A 19,525-nucleotide genomic window follows, 5' to 3' on the forward strand; every position below is an offset into this window, starting at 1 on the left:
TGTTTTGTAAAGACACTCCTCCTCATAGACATCCCTGGGGTTCCTGTGTTGGGTTTAAATGACAGATGACCTGATATTAGAAATGCTTTCATGAATTTGAGTGTCTTTCCTGATCCGTACTATCCTTAGTACCCAAAAGTCTGCTGCAGAGAAAGCCCTGTGGCAGTAGCCTGAATGCACACCTCTTTATTGAAGTTTTCCATACAGCAAGTGGCTAGACCATTGTTTACCCAAATATTCATCTGTTATTGGGCACTTAAATTAATTTGCTAACAACTGTGGGCCCTAAAAATGTAAGGACTCCAGGTTGGATATGTGGTTTGGAGGTAAAATGCTGGCCTACCAGAGAAGTGCAAAGCCTGAGTTTGATCCCCAGCGCACACGCACACACACACGCACACACACACACACACACACACACACACACACACACACAAAATATTCAAACTCTTACATCATATTGGCAAACAGTTGTGTGTTGTTTGAACTCACTGAGAAGCTGGCTTTGGAGGCAGGGTTGACAACTCCCATTTCAAACCCAAGTTTGTCTCAAAGTCCAAGGTCTGGGTGGGCTGGCTCCCCTAACCGTATGATAGAAGGAAAAAGAACAGCAAAACAACCCAAGAGTAAAAACACTGTGCCCAGGAGAACAGCTGGGAGGTAAAGCATTTCCAACAAAGGTTACTATGTTTATCCCAGCATGTAAAAGTGCCTGTAGTGGGAAAGAGAAGCTGGAAGCATGGCCAGAAGACATGCTTAGACATTGAGAAAAAGCCCATCTGGGAACTCCAGCTGACTATCTCAACTTCCTCTGTCAGTTTTTGTTGGATGCAGCAAGTGTCCAATTTGATATTATCTCTCTCTATTGCTATTTGTTCCTTTACTGAAAAATCTCGCCAAAGTGGTCACTCTGTTCTGCCTGAGACTCTCTTTACTGGAAGGGACTTCCTCAGTAGATTTCTGCTGGATTTTTTTTTTTTTTTTGAATATACAATGTGATTTTTCTCTCTCTTAATACACTCACTCATTTGAAACTGAAAATATGCCTATCATAGAACATTCTCAGGGCTATGCAAAACATGTTACTATTTTGAAGACAGTATGACTGTTAGTAAAATTTTAACCTCACAACCTTTACAGGGGATAATTAATTAAACATAAATAACAGCCGATGTGGTGGCACATGACTGTAATCTCAGCAGCTGGAGGTGGAAGCAGCAGGAGCTGGAGTTCAAGGTCATCCTTCTTCACACAGCCAGCTAGAGGCCAGCGTGTCTCAAGACAACACAAACCATATAACTTTACACAAGCCAGTCTCTTGAGAGTTCATCCTCAAAATGGTGCAAGCAAGGCTATTCAACACGACGTTATTTGTCAGAATACGAGATTAGAAAGTATTTCGATAAGGAAATGGTGACATAAATTATGAGACATCCATACAATGAACTTCCATAAGGCAGTTCAAAGCCTGTGCTCCAACAGAAATAGCTGCATAAAGAACATCTTTAAACAGATGAGACCGATCAGAAGAGCCTTGTGGAAGAGCGCACCTGCCAGGTTCTCACTACCGCAATTGCTTTTAGCTGCCCGCCCCTAAAACACCTCCTACGGCCTATCTGCGGGACCCCGTGGCTTCCCTGCCGTGGCTCACCTCCGGGGCCCCACACTCTGAGCGCGGCCAAGGCCAGACGACCGCCCAGCGCCATGATGCTCTGCACGGAGACGGCGCTCAGAGGGTCAAGTGCCAGCCGAGTCCCCGCCCCCGTGCGCCAAGCCCCGCCCGACACTCTTATCCCCGCCCCCTCGCGTCAAGTCCCGCCCCCAGCACCAGCACTCCGCCTCTCACAACGGTGCCCAGCCCTGCCAGCCCCGGCACGTTAACTCGACATGCCGAAGGGGACTGTGGTTTATTGGTTGGGAAGCCAAACTCGGAGGCCTTATCCTTTTACCCTGCGCTCGACCTTCTTGTCCGGGCAGTTGATAACTAACGCTCTCTGAGCGCTTACTGCGGTCAGGAATTTCATCACACCTAGTCCTCGCCAGACGCCATCCCTATCTGAAAGGAGCCACGTTTGAAGGCTTGAGGCTACGTGACCACTCGGTGACCAGCTGTCCCCAGGCACCTCTACTCTTTAACGCCTCAAAGGCAGGGCCAAATACGCGGGAGACGTGTGGCCGAAGCTAAGAACGCGGTTACCTTGACGACCGTGACCGGCGGGGGCCACTGGGACGCTCCCGGCATGCCCCGCGCGGCGCGGTGCAGGAAGTGAGCGAGCACTTCCGTCCGCCATCCCTGCCGGTTCCGATTACTTGGTGTTTCTGTTCTCAGCGCTCTGTAGTCATGAAGGATGTGCCGGCCTTCTTACAACAGAGCCAGAGCTCCGGGCCGGGCCAGGCCGCCGTTTGGCACCGTTTGGAGGAGCTGTACACGAAGAAGTGAGCTCCGAGGCGTGGGCGGGAGGGAGAGGGCTCTGGGAGCGCCAGAAGACTGAGCAGTAGTCCCTAGAGGGTCGGGGATATGGAAGAAAAGGGGCGACAACCGAAGAAACAGAGTTGTTGCCGGGGTTCTGAATCTAGACCCCCTGCTTTCCAACCTTACCGGCTGTGACAGGCTGCTAAGCTTTGTCTTCCGTATGGTCTTAACTAAAGGGGACCTGGGCTGGCCTATGCTGCTAGCTCTTAATTCAAACAAGCAAATAGTTTTGAGGCTAGGATGCTACCCCATTTGAGACACAGGCCCTGGTAACTTGTACTAAGCCATGGTGTGATTGTCTACAGCCTGTAATTTCTTCTTGATTCTAAACTGTTGATTCATCTCCCACTGCCCCTATTTTCTGTTATATTTCACATTGGCCTTTTTTGCCACTGGAGAGATCTTAGTGTTCGAGTTTGATTGGAAACAGAGTGAACTTACAGTGCAGTTACAAATTGCTGACATTGATCTAGAGCTTTCTTAGACATTCATGTGTTTTGATGGTTCAACAGTTTTCTATTAGTGTTTTCAAGAGAAAAATCTTCAGTGTTTAGTGTGTGGGGTAACATTTTGTATTTTTCAAAGCACTTTATCTGCATTATTAGATATTAGCCTTTAGTCTTTGTGTGAAATGTACTATATGGCAGTGTCCTAAAGATTTGTATATTGGCGTATTTTAAATATTGGCTTATTTCATACTTCCTTCATCCCATCCACAGATGAGGAGACTGAAGATGAGTTTTCTATTCCTCCATGAGATATTCAGCTAATAAGTAAGAGAGCATGAAGTTCAAAATATAGCTGTAGGCTTGCAAAGTTCTTCCAGCTGACACTCACAGTGAGTGTTGAAGCAGTCTCCAAAAAATGCTCTCCATTGTTACCTAAGAAAACTGAGTCTTAGGATAAGTGACCAAGAGGTGTCAGTCAAGAAATGAACTTGAATTACTTGGCAGTGGCCTTAACTACTGTACTGTGGAATAGGACCTAAATAGAACTTGATGCTTGGTGGGACCATCAAAGCTGAAGGTATCTGTTATTTCCTATTAGTTTATGGGTCCGAAGGGCTTTTTGTTTTTTTATTTTTTAGGTTGTGGCATCAGCTCACACTTCAGGTGCTTGATTTTGTGCAGGACCCATGCTTTGCCCAAGGAGATGGTCTCATTAAGGTAATAACTTGTCATACTAGGTCAGATTATGTTGGGTATACTCACAGACTTTTATTTGTTTAATTTTTAATGTGTATGTGTGCAGGAGAGAGAGAGAGAGAGAGAGGGAGTGTGTGTGTGTGTGTGTGTGTGTATGTATGTGTGCGTGTGTGCGCGCGTGCGCGCGTGTGCGCGCACCTGTGTGTTGATGCCTGAGGAGGCCAGAAGAAATCTGAATCTGGAGTTGCAGGCAGTGTGAGCCAGCTGATATAGGTACTAGGAGTCCAGTTTGAGTCCTCAAAATGCTCTTAACTATCTCTGAGCTGTCTCTCCAGCCCTGGCTTGTAGTTTTCTATTTGTTTGGGGGGTTGTTTGTTTGGTTGTTTGGTTGTTTGTTTGTTTGAGATAGGCTCTGACTGGCCTGGAACTTGCTGTGTAGACCAGACTGGAATCAAATTCAAAGTCTACCACCTTGGCCTCCCAGGTGCTGGCATTAAAGGCACGTGCTACCATGCCAAGCTCTACTCATGAACTTTTAAAGAAAAAGGACGGCCTTTATGGTGGTCACAGTAAGCTGTATCTTTTCAGCAGTCACTTTATGTCAAGGACTGTGCTGTAAGCACTATGCTCTTTATGACAACACCGGGAAAATACTTTTAATCTCTCTCTCTCTTTAATGTAATAGTAGACATAGATGAATCACCATATGATTTATTAGCTGGCTAATAAATCACTGCATTGAAAGAGACTTGGTTTCTGAAAATTTAGCCTAGAGCTGGGAACATAGCTCAATGGAAGTATGTGCTTAACATCCACAAGGCCTTCTGTGCCTTACATAACACCACCAAACAACAAGCAGACGAAAACAAACCTGGACGGTGGCATACCTGTAATTCCAGCACTTAGAAACTTGAGGCAGGAAGATCATTAGTGCAAGACCAGCCTGGGTTATACAGCAAGGTTAGTAAGGAGAGGGTCCATTTAAACAGCTTCTCTCTTTCCCAGCTCTCCGAGCCCGTCCATGCATGCTGGTTCCACTTGCTCAGAGATTTCTGTCGAGAGTAGTATAGAAAGGGAATGGCTCTTCAGTGAAAGGGGAGAGAGGTGTAGGGCTGCATCAGAGGCTGTCTCTGTAACACGCTTTTAGAGTTGTTAGCAGAAAAGGTAGAAATACACACTTTCTCATGCTTCATCAGATTCCCTAAGGAATACCCATGAATTTTCTCACCAGAAGCCTCTTTTCTGAAATCTTTCTGTCATCATCTGATTTTGAAAGGGATAGTTAGCATGTAATGGTAGCTTGAGTTATTTCTCATGAATACATTGTAATGCACACAATGAAGCTTACCACTTACTACCTCGCCTCCTGGGGTTTTGAGATTTTCTTATAGTTTTTATTTCTCAGTTTGACATCTTACCACTCTTAAGAATTTGCAGGGCTGGAGAGATGGCTCAGAGGTTAAGAGCACCGCTGCTCTTCCAGAGGTCCTGAGTTCAATTCCCAGCACCCACATGGTGGCTCACAACCATCTATAATGAGATCTGGCGCCCTCTTCTGTATACATAATAAATAAATAAATATTTTAAAAAAAGAAAGAATTTGCAGTCACTTGTAAACCTACAGATTTTGCTGGGCATTCTGTCTTCCAGATCATATGGAAAAATGGTAAATCAGACACATTGTGTGTTCTGTATCATAGTGGTACGTAGTTTATATTTACCCCTTTCTTTCTGATCTTCAGCTGATATGCCCCACCTCTTTGTTTCTTTTTGAGGAGGGTTTTTTTGTTGTTTTGGTTTTGGTTTTTTTGTTTTTCGAGACAGTGTTTCTCTGTGTAGCTTTGCGCCTTTCTTGGATCTCGATTGGTAGACTAGGCTGGCCTCGAACTCACAGAGATCCGCCTGGCTCTGCCTCCTGTCCGCCACCACTGCCCGGCTTGAGGAGGTTTTTATGTGTAAGAATGTTTTGTTTCCGTGTGTGTATATGTACCATGGGCATGCTTGGTACCCTCAGAGGTTAGAAGAGGGCATCAGATCCTTGGAATGGGTGTTACAGATGATTGTAAACGTTCATGGCTTGGGGGTGGGCGTGAGAACTTAATACAGGTTCTCTGCAATAGCAACACTGCTGTTAACCACTGAGCCACCTCTCCAACCCCTTTCTGTGTTTCTTAAACTAAGAATATTGCCATTCATTGTTCTGTCTTCTCTAGTAGTCAAGGAGCATCTGGGAAGCTCAGCATTTGCCACACATGGTGTGTCTGTGGTACTGGCCTCCATGTCTGAGGGGGTACTTGTGTGCATTGAGTGGCTAAGAAATTTGGTAATGCAAGCCTCTAGAAGGCCTATAGCCTTCTGAAATCTGAAGGATTTCAGAATTCTGTTTGGTTAGGAACACTTCACCTTGCTCCAGTTGTTGTACTTGAAGAAGCACCTTAGAGGAAGAATGTAGGAATTGATATTTAGAAGTTTTTTAAAGATTTATTTATTTATTTTATGTGATTGAGTGCTTTATCTGCATGTATGACTTTATGCCAGAAAAGAGCATCAGATCCCACTATAGATGATTGTGAGCCACCATGTAGTTGCCTGGAATTGAACTCAGGACCTCTGAACAAGCAGCCAGTGCTCTTAACTGATAAGCCATCTCTCCAGCCCCTGATTATTTTATTTTATTTTATTTTATTTTTTATTGTTTGGTTTTTCAAGACAAGAGTCTCTATGTAGTGCTGGGTGACCTGGAACTAGCTCTGTAGACCAGGCTGGCTTTGAAATCACAGAGATCCGCCTGCCTCTGCCTCCCAAGTGCTGGGATTAAAGGCGTGCACCACCACCACCTAGCTATTTAGGAAACTCTTATAGACCAGTGTTCTGAGTCTCAAAGCTAGGAGCTCTGGTTTTCTTCAAGAATCCATTGGTGATCATTTATGTGGGCTAGATGAGCCCTGATGTGGTGCTCCCATCATTCAGCAGAGGTTTAGGCAGTGCTTTCTATGTGGTGGGCATTGTGGTTTGCACACTCACACTTGACAGTCTTAGTACTGCACCTCTATACAGAAGCGGCTTTCAGCGTCTGGTTTCACAGAGTGAAGCTCATTCTGTACTAATTCTTCGTCTTTGGTTTTGCAGCTTTATGAAAACTTCATCAGTGAATTTGAACACAGGTAATCCCCTTTTTTCAGTTTTTACTTTGAAAATTAATACATTGGTGCTTTTTAACACTCAAAAACTGGTGGTTTTTATTTCAGGGTAAACCCTTTGTCCCTGGTAGAAATAATTCTTCATGTGGTTAGACAGATGACCGGTAAGCCTCTTTTTGTTTCGTAATAGAAAATACCAATTGGCCAGGGTTAGTGATGCGCACCGATGGCCCGGCACTGGGTGAAGCAGTGATCGCAGCCTTATCACATAGTCCCAGGCCAGCATAGGGTACACTATGAGACTGAGTCACAGGGAGAGAAAGTTACTGTTTATCCTGCCTAAAGATGTCTTAGCTGGTAAAAAGCAGCTGTTGGGGGGGGGGGGGGTCTGACTTTGTTCTTGTGTCTGTTCTAGATCCTAATGTGGCCCTTACTTTTCTGGAAAAGACTCGTGAGAAGGTGAATATGAACTTTGAAAAGTATTTTCTGGTATATGTATGATTTGTGATTTATATCTACACTTGTAGACGTCATGTTCCTGGTTTTAGGGTCAAGTCAGTGCCCAAGGAGCAGCTCACTTTGCAAGTTTGCTGCCTAAATTTCTGAGGGTCTCCCCCCCCACCTTTTCATTCTCTTCAGGTGAAAAGTAGTGGTGAAGCAGTGATCTTGTGTAAAACAGCCATCGGAGCTCTGAGATTAAACATCGGGGATCTGCAGGCCACAAAGGTACGAGCACCGCATAGAGTCTCCTCTCTGACTGTTTCTTTATACTTATTTAAAATAAAGTACAGGGAAACCAAAGACCTCTCATTCCAACCTAGATGTCCCCACTGGTTACTTGCTGCCACCTTGTGTAATATATTCCACCCCTCTGTTTTGTTGGTTGGTTTTGTTTTGTTTTCCCATTTAAGGTTGAGTTGCTGATAAGACGTTTACTCTTAAACAAAGAATATTCCCTTGTCCATTCAGTCAGGACTCCTTGTGGATTTTCATCATGCCATGCAATATGTCTCCCTGTCCTCTTTCTTACTCTTGAGTTGTTGACGTTTCCTGTCTGTATTTATGCCTTTAAAAGAGAGATTTATTTTTATTTTATGTGTTTTGGTGTGTGCCTATATGTATGTCTGTGCACCACACGCATACAGTGCCAATAGAGGTCTGAAGAGAGCATCGCATCCTCAAGAACTGAAATTATAGCCAGATGTGAGCTGCCATGTGGGTACCAGGAATTGAAGCTAGGTCCTCAGCAAGAGCAACAAGTACTCTTAATGGCTAGGCCGTCTCTTCAGCCCCATGTATGCCTTTTTTAGTTTTGTCCCATTTGGGAGACAGGATAAGTAGAGGTAGCAGTGAGGCCAGCATATATTGTCAGTCCACCATGTTTATCTAGAGACTGCAAGTGCTTTTGTTTTGCTTTACTTTTGGTTTGGAAGTGATGGTTGAAAGAAAGTGTTTATGTTTTCATTGGCCTAAAAAGTACTTATTGCTTCCTAGTCCCAGATCACATGCATCCTGATTACATTTTGTTTTGAGGTATTTAAGACACATTGAAAGCTATGTCACAATGAGGAATGCTGTAATGCGCACCCTTAGACTTCAGCCAGTCCAGGACTAGACTAGTACACAGGCAGACCATATGTTACCCCATGTGCACTAGTCACTGTTCTTGTTGCCATGACCACATACCTGACAAGAAGAAACTATGGGATGGAAGTTTATTTTGTCTTATAATTTGAGGGGTACAGCCCATTGTAGCAGGGAAGACTTGGAAGCAGGAGCAAAAAGTTTTGGTTACATCGAGTTGAGAGTCAGAAAACGGAGTTAAAGAAATGCTGGTACTCGGCAATTTCTTCATTTTTTTTCAGTCCAGGACCCCTGCTCTTGAGATGGTGCCCATTTTAGGGTGGGTCTTCTTCCCACCTCAGTTACCCCAATCTGGAAAGTCCCTCACAAACATGCTCAGAGGTTGTCTCCTAGGTGAGTCTAGGTCCTCTCAAATCAATAAGTTAACCATTACTGGAGATACATATACATATCTTAGTCTTCCTGGCCAGGTTTGTGAGTTGATATGTGTAGGCCATTCATTTTTACCCCGTGTGGTATCCCATTGTATATGTGTTTTACAGCATATATATCTGTTCTTTTTGTTTTGTTTTGTTTTTTGTTTTGTTTTGTTTTGTTTTTCGAGACAGGGTTTCTCTGTGTAGCTTTGCACCTTTGCGCCTTTCCTGGAACTCACTTGTAGCCCAGGCTGGCCTCGAACTCACAGAGATCCATCCGCCTGCCTCTGCCTCCCAAGTGCTGGGATTACAGGCGTGCACCACCACCGCCCTGCTTATCTGTTCTATAAAGAGATTTAGGCCATTTATTGTTTTACAAGTGCTGTTCATGTTAGCATTTCTTGCCTGCTCTCCTTGTGCTTGGGCAGTCCTCTGGGTGTGTGTCTGAAGGTATTCGCGTAAGGTGTTCTACAAAACCTTACAGGCATCTCTGAAGCTCCCTGTTTGTAGTCTTTGATGTTTTCACACTATTTGATTCTTCGTGACCCAGTGAAGGTTAAGTCACAGTGGTTTAACTTTGCATTTCCCAGTTGCTGGTGGTTTACGAGTGGTAGTGGTCTAACTATATTTCTCAGTTGCAACCTCACTCCCACTCTACTTCTGTGAATTGCCTGGTACTGTCTTTTTCTACTGTGTCCTTCCTATTTCCTTGCTCATTACCCCTATAGGATGTGCAGTTACACATCCTATAAGCATCTTTTGTCAGTCTATAGCTTGGCTTTATATTTTCTCCTGCTTTTTGAATGAGCCAGAAGTTTTCATTTTAGTGTAGTCAGTCTAACTAATGTTATCAATCTTCCTTGGTAGCTTAGACTTTTTGGTTTTGTATTACTTTAAAGATCTTTTAAGCTGGAAGGCGATCTTACTTCTTGTGTATAGGAAACCATTGAAGATGTCGAAGAGATGCTCAACAATCTCCCTGGTGTGACATCAGTTCACAGTCGTTTCTATGATCTCTCCAGTAAATACTATCAAACAATTGGAAACCACGCGTCCTACTATAAAGATGCTCTACGGTTTCTGGGCTGTGTCGACATCAGGGATCTGCCAGGTAACACACACTTCTCGGCTGGCCCTCACACTTCTCAGCACTCAGGGAGTCCTTGGCTGAGCACAGCAGCTGTGAGGGGCTGAAGGGAGGTGCTCTGTCAGGTGCTCATCACTTTTAAAATGGAAAGGATTGTGTACATTTTAGATTTTACATCCTATGTGTCTGTGGTGATGATTCAGATCCCATGTAAGCTCATCTTTCCCAGCCCCTGCACTCTTCCATAGGTCCATATTAGTGGCTAAGTCAGATCCTATAGGTATTGTAGTGATGTGCCTTTCCAACCCTCTACAGGATGAAAGGCATGTGAAACCCCCGTAGCTGAGACCTTTGCTCTATAAGGAGTTCACACTGTGGGAGTAAATTAGAGTCTTTGGAAAATCTGGGACTGGAAGGAAAAGTAGCCAGAGAGTTTTGATGAAAATAAAAGGAGGGTGTGTTTGAAAGAAATTTCAGCATTTTCTTGAATGTGCTGTTGGTGGTTAAGAAGATTGGCAACTCCTAAAAATGCTGGTAAAGCTTTGATTGCTGTATCTCAACAGAAGTACTTAGAAAAGCAACTGCTGTGGCCAAGAGATGAGAAAGCAGATTCATTCCAGTCTGCAGCGCTGCAGACTGGAATAACAGTGAGGCAGCTGAGTGGCAAGAGTAGGGGTAAAAGGTCTTAGTACTCCAGCAAGTACTGCAAGCTGGATGGTAAGTAGATCACATGTCTCTGTGCAGTAAATTTTAAACAAGTGGTATTTCCACCAAATTCACATATACATGGTTCCTAGTATAGCCTGAATTCCAGCACTTTTGAAGAGGTAGCTTATACTGGGCTTGGTACTAGAACCATTCTGATAATGGTTATGTGAGTTTTATAAGGCAAAACCGAGACTGCGACATGACTGGCTATGTCATTTTGTAGTGTCAGAGCAGCAGGAGAGAGCCTTCACACTGGGGCTTGCTGGACTTCTTGGCGAGGGAGTTTTTAACTTCGGAGAACTTGTAAGTTGGCCTGGCACTGATTCCTTAACAGTGTGGAAGAGAAAATTTGACTTTGTGCTAACTTACTGTCTCTGTCCCCACAGCTCATGCACCCTGTGCTGGACTCACTGAGGGACACCGACAGGCAGTGGCTGATCGACACTCTGTATGCTTTCAATAGTGGTGATGTAGATAGGTTCCAGACACTCAAGTCGGCCTGGGGCCAGCAGGTAGGTTTCATGTACCCCTGTGTCTACTCTTCCAACAAGGATTCACTAAGCCTCTTCCCTACACACACCAGATACCCAGGAGGATCTAGGCATAGAAGGGACATTGCCAGGCCAGGCTAGATGTCCCATAGACAGGGCATTAGAGGTCTGAGTCACTCATGAAAGGCACAGTGTGCTCCTCTGTGCTGGGTAAGGTACATCATAGGCCTCCCAAGGAAAGTGGTGTCTGTGTGATCTTGAATGAGTGAAGAAATAAGGGGGAACAGAGGAAAAGGAAACTCCGCACACTTGTTGAACTGAAAAGTGTGTAGGGCCAACATGAGTAGGCAGTCCCCAGGGGCACAGTGTAGCAAGGAGAACAGAGCAGGGACAGACACTGAATAAAGAAGCCATGATAAGTAGTAGTTGTTAGTCAAAGGTGCTTAACAGTAAGTCAAGCCTTCTTTATTTTGTTTCTTTATTTTTCATTTGTCTTATTCATGTATATGTGTGTAGTATGCATTCATATGTGTTTGTGCATGTTCACATATTTGTGTAAATGCATGTGGGACACAAAGTTGATATCAGGAATCTTTTTCAGTCACATTCCACCTTATTCATTGAGATAAGGTGTGGTTGGAATTTTCTTTAGGCCGCCAACCAACTCCCAAATAAAGACACAAAGACATATTATTAATTATGAATGTTCAGGCTTAACTTAAGCTTGTCCCACTAGCTCTTTTAACTTAACCTATTTCTTTTTTCTTTTTTAGTATTTATTTATTTTGTGTATAGTGTTCTGCCTGCATGTATGCCTGCAGGCCAGAAGAGGGCACCAGATCTCGTTGTAGATGGTTGTGAGCCACCATGTGGTTGCTGGGAATTGAACACAGGACCTCTAGAAGAGCAGCCAGTGCTCTTAACCTCTAAGCCATATTTTTCCAACTCATTTTAACCTATTTCTATTCATCTACATTTTACCTTGGGGCTTTTTGACTTTCTTTCAGTCTATATGTCTTACTTTTTCTGCTTCCTCCATGTCTGGCTGACTGGCCCCTGGTGTCTCTTTTTTTCTTCTTCCGAGCCTAAATTCCTTCTCTTACTTACTCTCCCTGCCTGGAAGTCCTGCCTATACCTCCTCCCTCACTGTTGGCCATTCAGCTTTTTTCTAGACCAATTAGGTGCATTAGGCAGGCAAGGCAAACAGCAATACATGTTTACATAGTAACACAAATGCAACGCATCTTTGTATAGTTAAACAAATATTCCGCAGCAATAGGGTCTTGTCACTTGAGCCAGAACTTGCCTGTTTGGCTAGTCTTGCTAGCCAGTTTGTTCCGGAGAGCCCCTGCCTTTGCCTATTCAGGTTGGATTACAGGTGAGCAGCCATGCCCCCTGGTGGCTCACCTGGCATTCACTTGGGTTCTGAGGATCTGAAGTCTGGTCCTCTTGTTCGCATGACAGACACTCTAATCTCTGAGGCAATAGAGTGGGGTGGGTGTGAGTGAAAGGATTTTGAGAAGACAGAAAGCACCAGATCTAACAAGACTTCACTGTAGTCTGATTATGGGTTGACATGTCAGCAAAACATTCCCCCCACGAAGGAAGGTGGAACCAGGAACTGTGGTTCATGCCTCTAGTCCCAGCTGAGATCAGAGGATTGCTTGAGACTAGGAGTTGAAGACCAGCCTAGGCAACATAAGTTGAGGCCCCTAACTCAAAAAAAGGAAAGACAGACAGACAGACTGGCTTGCTGTAGCAATTTATAAGAAGAAAAAAAGAGTCAAGGCTGTCTACAGAAATGTCCGTACTGGAACTTTTCCTTGGCAGAAGATGACCTGTTTTTGTTTTTATTCTGAAACATTGTCTCCCATTGTTGTGCTGGTTTGTCTTGAACTCCTAGGCTCAAGCAATCCTCCTGCCTCAGCTCCAAAGTGTTGGAACCATAAGTATGACGTCTTGTCAGCTGCAGACTTGCAAAAGGATGTGTTTTAGTTCTCACCGCAGTGAGATTTCTGTTGTGAAGTTATCACTGGCTCTTTTGACTCAGCACAAGCCACTAGGCCTTGCCTACTTTTAGCAGACTGTGCTTGTATTGTGCTGACCAACAGGCAGTGCCACTCAGAACCTTTGAGACACAAGACTTGATCTTTGCTGGTGGTGCCTCCACCAAGAGTCTGGAGGTTCCCTCCCGTTCATGGTGTTTATAACATCGGTGTAATTCCTGTTTCATACACTCCTGTCTTGGGAGACAGCTGTGAGTGAGTTACTTCTTTAAGTTCTCTGAGAGAGAGGGATTTAGTATCAGTTGGAGCAATCAGTGAGCCTCGGCTTTCCACAGTGTAGAAAGCTTGGGCTTGCCTGGTTTCTTCTGTTTGGCCCAGAGTGGAGTTTCAGCCCATGTTCTGTCTTTCTGTACTTCCAGCCTGACTTAGCAGCCAACGAGGCCCAGCTTCTGAGGAAGATCCAGTTGTTGTGCCTTATGGAGGTAAGAAGCGCCCAGGAATCCCTGCCCTAACACCTGACAGTGCTCATGGCCCAGCTGTGCATACTGTGAGCTTGCCTGCCTCTCCTGAGTACTTTCCTCCTCGTGACCCGACTCTTCGCTGTGTCTTCCCTTTGCCTCTGCTCGTTTAAAGTTTGAATTTGGACCTTACAGGGTTGTTTGTTTGTTTATTCTTTTGTGGGGGAGCTGTCAGAGAATAACTCACAGGAGCCACTTCTTCTGAGGATTGAGTTCTGGGTTGTCAGGTTGACAGCAAGTGTCTTTACCCACTGAACCATCTCACTGGCCTGTGAGACAGGCTCCCTTAGACACTTCATAAGTCATCCTGCCTGTGGAACCTGAAGCCACTGTCTCTTCCTGCCGCCAACCTTGTGACACACTCCTCTGTCCGTGTAGTTTTCTGTTTTCTCCCACAGCATGTGAGCTTCTGGAGAGGTGCAGCGTGCATTTCCAGTTTCCTAAAGTGTCCTTGTACAAGGGACTTGGTGGCCTCAAGGAATGCATATTTGTTCTTGTCAACGATTCCTTTACAGTTTGTACAGTTTGTTTCGTCCTTTAAACTTCTCTGAGCATTTCAGACTTGTTTGTAGAGGACTCGAAGTTAGGAAAAGGTGAGTACTTAAGTATGAGGCTAATAAGATGATCTGCTGGATCTTCAGGGCTTTTTTGGGTTCTTTTGTTTTTGTTTTTGTTTTTTTTGGTTTTAGGGTTTTGTTTGTTTGTTTGTTTGTTTTACAAGACAGGGTTTCTCTGTGTAGTTTTGGTTCCTGTCCTGGATCCTCGCTCTGTAGCCCAGGCTGGCCTCAAACTCACAGAGCTCCACCTGGCTCTGCCTCCCAAGTGCTGGGATTAAAGACATGCTCCACCTCCACCCAGCAGTTTTTGTTTTATAAGACAGGTTCTCACTATATCACCTTGACCCCATCGTGGAATTTGCTGTGTAGACCAGACTGGTCTCAACTCACAGAGATCTGCCTATCTCTGCCTTCTGAGTACTGGGATTAAAGACGTGTGCAACCATGCCCACATAACAACTTTCAACTTTTGACCAAAAAATTCTTTAAAAAAACAATCCTCTGACCACTTTTGCTTAGAAAAAATGGTTTTGTTTTTCAGATGACTTTCACACGACCTGCCAACCACAGACAACTCACTTTTGAAGAAATTGCCAAAAGTGCCAAAATCACCGTGAACAAGGTATAGTTCTTGGACTTAGGTTATCACGAAGCAGAGCCTCCCCACCTCTGGCAGATGTCTAGCCTTCAGCACTATGCTCCCAGTGTGTCTCATGCAAGCCCCTTTGCTCAGGTGGAGTTGCTGGTGATGAAGGCACTCTCCGTGGGGCTGGTGAGAGGCAGCATAGACGAAGTGGACAAGCGGGTTCATATGACCTGGGTGCAGCCTCGGGTGCTGGATTTGCAGCAGGTAAGAGACTGAGCTCCTGCCCACCTGTGTGGACTTGGGTTATACCGATGCTGTCCTGGTTTCATGTGAACAGAGGCCATGTAGGAGGAAGACACTAATCCACATGAGGTATTGCAGATGGAGTTACTGCTGTAGAGACCTCGGTAATGCACACCCGCGGTCTGAACCCTGCATTTAGAGGCTTACAACAGTGCTGGCAGTGCTGGTGATGCCTTCTAATCTTAAAATTGGTACTCTGATCAGACATGTTCCTGGTTTGTGACTTAATCCCATATCCTTACTCATATTTTCTAGTCATTTAATCCTGTGATTTCCTCCATTCTTTTTCTTTCATGTGAGTTTTTAGAATGCCCTTGTGATAAGAATTGGCACGGTAATTCTACCACACACCTCCACCTTCAGCTCTGTTGCCCTTAGCCTTTTCCCGAGAAAGAACTAGAGATTCAGCACTACCACATAGGGCTGTGGCTCCCTTGTAGCCTGATACCCATGTGATCCTGGTTTGTCTTTAGATCAGGGGGATGAAGGACCGTCTGGAGCTGTGGTGCACTGATGTGAAGAGCATGGAGATGCTGGTGGAACACCAGGCTCAAGACATCCTCACCTAGAGCCCCCATGTCCTGCAGACCCTGCCTCACCTCGCAAGGCATTTCTGTGGCCCTGAGACCATCAGCAGAGGGCTGTATTGAATTGGGATGGAGTTTGGGGGACTGTCCTTGCTATAAAAGCAGAGATCTTTCATTGATGGGGGTTTGATTGCTTGGAGAAGGCTCCTTCCTGTGTGGGGTGGGAGGGAGACTCCAGGTGATGAGGAAGGGCAAGAATGGGAAGAGGAGAGTAGTCTCCGCCCAGTCCACTTGAGTGGACCTTTTCCAGCGTGGCCTGAGAATGCTCCTATAATAAATGCCTTTGCTTTGTTCTGCTGACACTTCTGTTCTTGGGCAATCCTGCACCTGAAGAAAGGAACGTGTAAGCTGAAGCCAGCAGGTTGGTGGGCCTTAACCCCACTCATCCCCTCCCACCACACACGGGGTTGCCAGCAGGCAGAGCATCCTGTCTTGTGGGACAAGGAGGTACTGGTTCCCATTGCAGTCCTCTTTGGTGCTTTCTCAGGGCAGGCACCCACGCTTACCTCCTGGCATCACTGCCACACTGCATGTTATAAGTAGCAAGCACAAGAGTCAACACAAGCACTAGGTGGATGGAAGAGTTTAATCTTTCAGGGCAGTGCCAGTTTATGCTGTGGAGCTTTTTTTATAGCTCTCCAAGTGAGATAAGACCCATCCCGCAGGAACCATGAAGCCGACGAATAAGGTCACGATCCCCACAGCCTGCTCCTGTGGAAAGACAAGCAACCATGAATCCACTGGCCATTAGAAGGCTTGGGCCTGGCCGCTGGGCAGGGAAACTTCTTGCAGCATGGGGCTTCTGCCTCAGCTAGAAACGGCCCATGGCTACAGATGGCTGCCCTCACTTTCCCTCTCTAGGATGGCCAGTCAGTCCCCATTGTCTCCTGCTTCTCTAGGAAGTCCTGTGAGCAAGCAGGCCCTGCTGTGTCAGTGAACTTGGCAGCCTCAAGTCCTTATGGGGAGAATGACCTCAGAAACCAGAAGAAACAGCCTTGGGCTTCAGAGCCCAAGATCCTGCCTAGCTACAGCAGCTGCCAGCAAGGCAAAGGTTCACTCGGCTCCTGTGATCACAGCCCTGTGTTCCAGGGTGCTGTTCTGAATAATATAGAACAATAAGGTTTTCGTTGTTAGAAACAAGCACAGAGCCTTTCTCTGAAAGCAGTTCCACTCAGAAGCCAAGCTGGGTGAAGTCAGACCCTGCCCTCCATGGGGGTCTAAGATGTGCAGAGGTGACCCCTATTAGGAGCCCTATGTCCTCAGTAACTTCACTTAGCAAAGCAGATTCTGAGGCATCAACTGCATGGTACCAAGTTTCCCCATGAAACAAGCCTGGGTCCTGAATTTAAGCAAATTTGGCATAGAATAGGAATCTTAGTCTGTACTGTGTCATAGCTGTCTGTGACCAGATGGCCTGCTTCTTAGATTGATTCATACTTAAGATAAACACACTTCATATGTGGACTCCATTGGGTATGCTCCTGTTCTAGTTTCACACTCAGAGCAGCCCACCTTTCCCTGTAACGGTGGAATACACACCCTGACCTGAACCCTGCACCCCACTTGGACGCTGTGCCCCCTAGTTCTGTCACTGTTGACCTTGGCCCGAGGAGAGGGAGGCCTGAGGAAAATCCCCACCCCACCATTTGTAGCCCTTTGAGAGCCTGGCCCCAAACAGTGCTGCCAGAACCTCTCTTGGCATAAGACACTGATACCTAGCACTGCATTCACCTCTCCTTTATCACTTAATCTTCCCTGTTGCCCTGAAACCCAGGAAATGCTACCTTTGAAGTTACTCACCATAGCGGAAGTGGGGGTTTGGGCTGGCTTGGCAGAGACATGGGCTTTGGGAACCACTGTATACTTCACAGGAGCTTGGAGCAGCTGCAGGACAGGGGGTAGCCTTGGCATGATTCTCAGGTTGCACTCCTCAGCCCCAAAGAGATACCCTGGGTGTCTGCTGCACGTCCTCTGCTCGCTTGGGAAGCTAGGGCTTTTTATAACTGGGCTGGGGAACTGCAGCTGTCTCCTGTCACAAGACTTGGCAGAAAATGCCTGTTGGTAGCTGGGAGAGAACCAGTCTGCCCTGTGATCCTGCTGTGAGCCCCTCAAAATGTAGGTATATGACATGGGCCCTTCTGAACAAGATTCTCTTCTTCGCAGAAAAAAGGGACCTTAATGGGATAGGCCCAGGAAAATCAGGCTTAAAATGCAAGAGATGTGGCATACTTTAAAAGTAAACCTTAACTCCAGCTGGGTGTGGTGGTGCATGCCTTTAATCCCAGCACTCAGGAGGTAGAGCCAGGTGAGTTTGAGGCCAGCCTGGTCTACAGAGAGAGTTCCAGGACAACTAGGAATACAGAGAGAAACCCTGTCTCAAAACAAAGCTACAACAAAAAATCTTGGGGTATCAGCCAAACAATAACATATAGAACCTGCATTGAAGTTCTGTGACCTGGTTCCTGGATGAGCGACTGGCCTTCCCATTCTCACGTGGTCCACTGAACCAATAGCCCTATCGTCTTGAATCTGTTCACTGTAGGTCGAGGCACCCCTGGAGAGTTCCTACAGGGAGCCATATACCTCTGCATGGTGAATGGCTTCACAGCTATGCTGTAAGGAACGAAAGTAAACAAAGAGCAGGTGCTTTCCGAGTGCCATCTGTGGGCAGGAGCCATGTCTGTCCACGGTCAAGGCGCCAGGCTGGCTGAGCTCTCAGCACTCTGGCCTGTCTGCAGATAGTGTGCTGTCCATTTCTGCCCAGACTCGCACGAGTGCCATGTTATCCTGCTCCCTGTCACCCTCTTCCCAGTGTAGACCCACTCCCCCTCCCATGTGCTTGTCTATTCTGTCCCCAGGCAGCAGCCGCCTCCTCTTCCCCACCTGATTTGCCAAATGCAAAGGGCAGGTTTCCAGCATGGTCTCAGCCTTGCTTTGATTGGTCTGGTTTTCCTCCCAATATCCTTCAGCCTCTTCCTGACCTCTGGTTAGCTCAAGCTCTTCGGGTCTCATTTGATCTTTTCAGACCTCCTCTGGCCCTGGACCAGTCTGCCTTAGCACTGCCAGCTTCTCAGTTGTGATCTGGATGGATTAACTACTGCTGGCTGGCTCTCTGCACCTCAGGGCCAAGTTCTCCAGCCCTCAACTGTTCCTTCCCCAGCAGCAGCCTCTTCCCTCTGGGGTTCACATTCTGCTCCCAACCCACCCATAGTGTCACACCCCAGGGAAATAACTCCCCATCTTCCCAAGGTCTAACCTCAACCATCTCTACTTTGGCCTTTCTGTACATTATCTCAGACAATTCCGGGAACGTGGTCACCATTGCTACCTATGCTCTACATTCTGCACTAGGCTCCGTGCACTACCTCTTCCAAAGCCCCCAAGACCCGAGTGATGTACCCAGCACTGTCAACACACACTAGTCCCTTTTACTGGACACTTTCCCTTCTAGTCTTGAATATCTGTTGGGTCATGAGGCTTTGTTCAAATGACATCTGAAGTGTACCTGCTCCACTGTGTGTTCCTCTGACTAAAGTAGAAGTGTCATGTCTGTGTTCTCTCTGAACTTCAGAACCTAGAGCAGTTTCTGGCTTAGCAGGTTTGTTCAGCCAGTGTTAGGCAATGGGGATGGATGGATGAGTAGGTGGGTATCAGTTGGGCAAAGAGATGCAAGGATAGATGGGTGTTTCTGGTGTATAGATAGATCCACCAGGCACTGAGCTAGACTTGGGGATACAAAGCAGAGTCATCTTCGGGGAAAATGTTCGTTATCAGAAGGTCCAGGGTATTATCACAGCTGATAAGGGCCACAGCTCAGTGTTCCTTGGTTGCTTTCAGACAGTATTAATGTGAGCCCAAGCCCAAGATGAGACATGTGATCACTGAGCATTAAGCCTCATCCTTGGCCTTTGTCTGCACCCCTAG

At 46.1% G+C, this 19,525-nt stretch overlaps 3 protein-coding genes across 6 annotated transcripts in view; 1 reads left to right on the forward strand and 2 right to left on the reverse strand.

The window, feature by feature from the left end:
• Positions 1 to 2,220, reverse strand: part of Sirt3 (sirtuin 3) — a 25,939-nt gene extending 23,719 nt beyond the window's left edge. For 2 of the 4 annotated variants that reach the window (XM_036198500.1, XM_036198495.1), the window contains exon 1: positions 1,652 to 1,752. In XM_036198500.1, coding sequence (XP_036054393.1) covers positions 1,652 to 1,706 — 55 coding nt within the window. In that variant the 5' untranslated portion in view covers positions 1,707 to 1,752. Of the gene's footprint in view, positions 1 to 1,651; positions 1,753 to 2,197 lie in introns of those variants that run through there. The other 2 variants (XM_036198512.1, XM_036198508.1) reach the window with 2 other exon arrangements.
• Positions 1,847 to 15,901, forward strand: Psmd13 (proteasome 26S subunit, non-ATPase 13). Its single transcript, XM_036198491.1, has 13 exons — positions 1,847 to 2,436; positions 3,561 to 3,639; positions 6,748 to 6,782; positions 6,867 to 6,922; positions 7,174 to 7,217; positions 7,398 to 7,484; positions 9,698 to 9,869; positions 10,777 to 10,856; positions 10,940 to 11,065; positions 13,470 to 13,532; positions 14,667 to 14,747; positions 14,859 to 14,975; positions 15,488 to 15,901. The coding sequence occupies exons 1-13, from the start codon at positions 2,342 to 2,344 to the stop codon at positions 15,581 to 15,583; spliced, it is 1,131 nt and encodes a 376-aa protein (XP_036054384.1). The 5' UTR covers positions 1,847 to 2,341; the 3' UTR covers positions 15,584 to 15,901.
• A 268-nt stretch (positions 15,902 to 16,169) lies between these two features.
• LOC118580033 (cytochrome c oxidase subunit 8B, mitochondrial) lies at positions 16,170 to 17,567 on the reverse strand. Its single transcript, XM_036181862.1, has 2 exons — positions 17,402 to 17,567; positions 16,170 to 16,312 (listed from the first exon to the last, which is right to left on the reverse strand). The coding sequence occupies exons 1-2, from the start codon at positions 17,510 to 17,512 to the stop codon at positions 16,211 to 16,213; spliced, it is 213 nt and encodes a 70-aa protein (XP_036037755.1). The 5' UTR covers positions 17,513 to 17,567; the 3' UTR covers positions 16,170 to 16,210.
• Positions 17,568 to 19,525: the final 1,958 nt, after the last annotated feature.

Source organism: Onychomys torridus, chromosome 1 (genome assembly GCF_903995425.1).
Source record: "Onychomys torridus chromosome 1, mOncTor1.1, whole genome shotgun sequence".
Lineage (NCBI taxonomy): Eukaryota > Metazoa > Chordata > Mammalia > Rodentia > Cricetidae > Onychomys > Onychomys torridus.